Source organism: Scleropages formosus, chromosome 24, assembly GCF_900964775.1.
Source record: "Scleropages formosus chromosome 24, fSclFor1.1, whole genome shotgun sequence".
Classification (NCBI taxonomy): Eukaryota; Metazoa; Chordata; class Actinopteri; order Osteoglossiformes; family Osteoglossidae; genus Scleropages; species Scleropages formosus.
Window position 1 is genome coordinate 9213730 of NC_041829.1, and position 5367 is coordinate 9219096.

Here is a 5367-nt window from a genome sequence, read left to right on the forward strand (position 1 = left end):
GTGGCCATTCGAGGGGCCCATAGCTGTCAGCCAAACGTCATGACGATAAAGTGCCATAATGAGGACATAATGAACGTTTCCTGCCGCACGATTATTATGGAAAATGACTTCTGATTATCACTGAAGGTTAAACAACTTTTAGTCTCTTTGACCACTGAATGTTAGCCTGCAGTTGTATTTTACGTAAGAAGGTTTCACTTAGGATGACACAGTGGGCAGTGCTAATGCCTCACAGCTCCTGGGCTGTGGGTTTGAATCAACCTCAGTCTGTATGAAGTTTGCGTGTTGCCTCTGTGTTTACATGAGTTTCCTCTGGGTGCTCTGGTTTCCTCCCACAGTCCAGAGATGTGTTTCTGGTGAACTGGGGACTCTAAATTCCCCTTACAGTGTGCGTGTTTGTGTGACACTCGTGCCTCGCCCAGGATGCACACTGCCTCACACCCTGTGTCTCCGATATGGACTCTGGACCACCACCATGACCCTAAATTGGGCAGCTGGTTATTAATAACTGTAACATTTAGCAACTTAATAACTATACAGTGATATCTTGGATTGCATAGCAGGCCATTAATTGTAAAAAAGTATAATTTCAAAAATTTCCAGTTTTTCCACATTCCTACTAATGCTCTGGGGTCCAGTGCAAACCGACGACTGCAGCAAAACCACCACCGCCCCCCCCCCCATGCTGTGTGTGCTCCCCCCAACATTCCACCCTCTGAGGGATAACATCCTTCTTCCTTCCTCTTTCACGGGCGTTCTTCTTTCCTCTTCTGAGGGAAGCTCAGGCTTTTCTCATTCCACCGTTTGCTCACAGATTGCTTCAGAGAAGGTTCTCGGGGAGCCTACTTTCCGGGGACATAATGGGGAAACACGAAATGTTCCGTGGTATTGGTAAAACAGCCTCTGACAATGCAGTCAGTCAGGGTACAGTGCGGAACTGAAGAAACGTGAGGGAAATACCTGCTCGTCACCTCACGGAAACTGAGCGTGTGCTTCCTCCTTCTGGACACATTGCGCAAGCGCAGCTCTCAGGGACGCAGCGGTCGAACCTTTGAGCGCTGAGCTGAAAGGCCCGGAGGTACATCTTCTGCCATGGGTATTTGTGTCTTCCATTTGTGCGAATTTTCAAGCCCCTTATAACTTCCCATAAATACCATTAAGGACAAATTCTTACCATTCTCAGAAATATATCCTTACGGATCATTTTGAAATTAATTCCTGAGATGTGCTTTAGACCTGGTGCATGTTACCATGATCACATTCTCCCAAACGTTCATTTCGATGCTCCACTTCTATATATCCCCTGTTTCCTGTCGCTCTACATGAATGTTATTTCTGATTTTATATATGTATGAGGTTTTGGACCGTCTCCTAGCGGACTTAGCGCTTCACACTGGACGTCTGGCTTCTACATTACTTTTTTTTATCAGACAGTTCACACACACACACACACACACACACACACACACACACACACACACACACACACACACACACACACACACACATTTTCAGAACCGCTTGTCCCTTACGGGGTCACGGGGAACCGGAGCCTACCCGGCAACACAGGGCATAAGGCCAGAGGGGGAAGGGGACACACCCAGGACGGGACGCCAGTCCGCCGCAAGGCACCCCAAGCGGGACTTGAACCCCAGACCCACCGGAGAGCAGGACTGCGGTCCAACCCACTGCGCCACCGCACCCCTTCATCAGACAGTTCAAACACTCACAATACACAATACATCTGCATCTACATTACACTGGGCCTTTTGCTTCCCACTTGACTTCCTGCTTCCTGTTAATTCTAGTATCCTACTTCCTGCTTCCCACTGGACTTCTCGTTCCCTACTTTACACTGGGCTTCCTGCTTCCTACTTTATGCTGAGCCTCTTGTTTCCCATTGGACTTTCTGTTTACCGTGGTCTCCTACTTCCTGTTTCCCACTGGACTTCCTTCTTCCTACTTTACACTGAGCTTCCTGAGTCACAGTGGATGTCCTGCTTCCTATTTACATGGGCATTTTGCTTCCCACTTGACTTCCTGCTTCCTGTTTATTGTGGTCTCCTACATCCTGTTTCCAATTGGACTTCCTGCTTCCCACTTTACACTAAGCCTCTTGCTTCCCACTGAACTTCCTGCTTCCTGTTTACTCTGGTCTCCTACTTCCTGCTTCCCACTGGTCCTCTGGTTCCCTACTTTACACTGGGCTTCCTGAGTCACACTGGACTTACTGCTTCCTGTTTAAACTGGGCCTGTTGCTTAACACTGGACTTCCTGCTGTACATAGGGCTTCCTGTTTCCTGCTCTACACAACACTTCCTGCTTCCAAGCGATCTTCCTGTTTCCTGCTTCACTCCGAACTCCCTTCTTCCCATTAGACTTCTGTGAGAGAAAGCTTTTAGAATGATATTTCAAAATAAGCCACTTTAATACATTATTCCTTCCTGGTCTTTTCATCCTTGAAAAATTGTCTCCTTATGTCATTATTTAGTAAGTTCACCTTGTTTCCAAAGGAAGAGCTGTACCCTCTTACGCAGTTGCATAAATGCTATTTTATTTTTTAGTGGACCATTAAGTGCCTTGCTGAAGGGTACTACAGCACAACCCCTGGTTAGACGCCTGTGTCCATAACCACTACACCACCTGCTGGCCACTGCAGCAAAAACCCAGGTTTTACAATAGAGGGCCACCTGGCCCACCTGCTCTCTCCTGTTTCATGCATTTTGCATTACAGTGCGGGAAAAAAAAGGGCTGCCATAATTTTTACCACGGAGGGAGAGGGGTTTCGCTGACGCCCCACGGTGAACATTTAGAGAAGTACCAGTGAAGTTCCTCTCATTAATGTTAATGTTCTAAAGGCTGGGAACCCTTTCAGCTCCTGTGGAATTCATCTGGATTTAATTCAACCAGAGATGATTTCCTCGCGCTCTGTGGCTTTGGCCCTTTTGTTCCGAAACAGTTTCACGTTTAATAAATTTGCAGACACGAAAGGACGAGAGGCGAGAGCCTCCGAGACATCGCTCTGTAGTCAAAGAGACCAGCCTGTAGTTCTCTGTACAGTAACACCTTATGATCCAGGAGTCATCTGCGTTAATTTGGATTTGGTGGATACCTTGCAGTGTCGTAAAATATAAACCGATGCCTCGCTTTTGGTAAGAACACAGCAATTTGTTTGGAAAATAAACTTTTACGCTGTTCTGTCACATGTGCCGCTGCAATGTCATCGCTGTCAGATTAATAATTGTCAGCGTTACAAATTCCAGCCCCGCAGTACATTTGATGTGACCGGTGCGTTCCATCAAGAATGGGGCATCCACAGGGAACTTTCACAATGGTAACAGAAAGAGACACACACACACACACTGGAGGCCAATGGGTACTGCTGGATGAGTGTGTTTGACAGGACGCAAACGGAACCCCCCCCCGACTGCTCAGAGTCCCGATCTGGGCTGGATGTTGAGCGTCTGAGACAGGCTGATGGGCAGCATGGAGTGGATGGGTGACACGCTGCGGATGGTCTGGGAGGCGCCGGGGGGCCTGGGTCTCCGGGTGTCGCTGTGACGACTGACCCGGCGGGCTAGGCTACAGGCCAGCAGCACGGCACCCCCCAGCCCCAGCAAGAGCCCCCCAGCAGCACGGTAGGCTTTCAGGGTGCCGTTGTGTCCCGCTGCACGTTCGTCGACCACCCGTAGCTCCCCGTCCCCGAAGCCTTCGATCTGAGGAGGGAGGAGCAGCCCTGCCCCCAGTGCCACAGCCCCAGCAGTTGCCAGGAGGACCCCGGCTGCCAGGCCAGCCTGTGGTGGGACAGAAGGTGCGATAGTTATGTTTATTCATTTAGCAGAAGCTTTTCGCCAAAGCGACTTCCAGTGTTAAGCAACTTACACTGATTCACCCGTTTATACAGGAGGGTAATTTTATCTGCACTTCATGGTAAGTACCTTGAACAAGGGTGCTACAACAGAACGTGGGACTTGAACCTGACTCCTTTGAGTCTAAATCCAGGAGCTCGAACTACTATGCCACCTGCTGCCCTTATCTGTGATCTCCTTTAAGGTACACAACAGGGGTGTGCGTGTGTGTGTCCAACCTGACTAAGACAGATGTTGGACTTGAGTGCAAACTGAGTGCTCCTGCTCATACGGCTTCCCTTACCATCCACAGCAGCCAGGACCAGGTCTCCCGGATAACAGCCGCTTCCTTCATCTCCGTGTTGTCTTCCTCCTCCTCATCATCCTTAGGTGTCGCAAAGGTGCACTCCTCGTAGAAAAGGTGCAGGTAGGATCGCACGCCGAATACTTGGCCCCCGGCTGCCGCTCGGCCGGAGCAGCGCGGACAGCAGGGTAACTCCGGCAAGCCTGCCATAGGCCTCCGCTGCAGCAGGGGGCGCTGACCACTGACACTGGAGATCTGCAGAGAAAGTGCAACATGTGGGTAACTACTGTCTCCAAGTTACAAAACATGGAAAATGGAGCTCGGGTCACCTGAGACACGGCACAGAGGCGCATAACACCATTTTTAGCCACTCCTTCGCTCACCTCATCAAACAATGAGGCTGAAACCAGTGGGGAAGGACGTAGCCTCGCAGGTGCTGACATTGGTCACACTGTCATCACGAAGGATGTCGGGCCACCGTATCAGGACCCGCTCGTCAACGTTTGTGTGAAGGGTAAACAGACAAACTCCTTCAAGGCTGTGTGCCTCGTTGTCACGGCAACACCTGGCAACCGTTGCCGCCTCCAGCACATGTTTGAGGTGGGGTGACAAATAGGGTCCATAAAAACTTATAAAACATCCACCTTCAGCTTGTATCCCTCCCCCCAGAGCTTCCCATGGTGGGATTCTGAGTAGCACGGGTCAAGCTTGGGGGGGCAGGAAGTCAGCTGGAAGCGATGGGACACTTCCTGTGTGGACAGTGAGGGTGACTCATATGGAACCACTCCCGCGCGCCGCACAGCTGAGCCGGCCAGCGTTGGCACGGAGGACGCAGCGCTTACTCACACACGCCATGAGAGGTCAGAAAGCTGGTTGGCAACTCTTCTCCTTCACGTGTTTTCTATGCCAATCACACTTCCAGCTCCCATCTCCATTTTTCTTTTTTCTTTTTTCTAATGAAAACGACGCAGTGATGTGTCATGGTTCCAGCAGACGTTCAGTAAGCACTGTTTCTTTATGTGCAATCAGGATAATCAGGTTGCTCCACTATCCTGTTAATGTGGGAGAACCAATAATCTGAATTCCGCTTGAGCTTCAACGTTTACCTCGAACCACATTTGTAAGCTGAGCTGGAGCCGAGAGAATCGATGTTCAACTGTCCATCTTCACATCAGTAAACACCAAAACCGGTAGAGTTACTGTCAGGCCACATTT

General features: G+C 49.9%; 1 protein-coding gene across 1 annotated transcript; it reads right to left on the reverse strand.

Annotated features, from left to right (window-relative positions):
- Positions 1–2830: 2830 nt before the first annotated feature.
- On the reverse strand, positions 2831–4311 carry LOC108936392 (neurensin-1-like; the record flags this gene model as incomplete). Its single annotated transcript, XM_018755731.1, has 2 exons — positions 2831–3794; positions 4153–4311. Coding segments are annotated over 2 exons (522 nt in total), but the record flags the coding sequence as incomplete, so codon positions are not given.
- Between the last annotated feature and the right edge of the window lie 1056 nt (positions 4312–5367).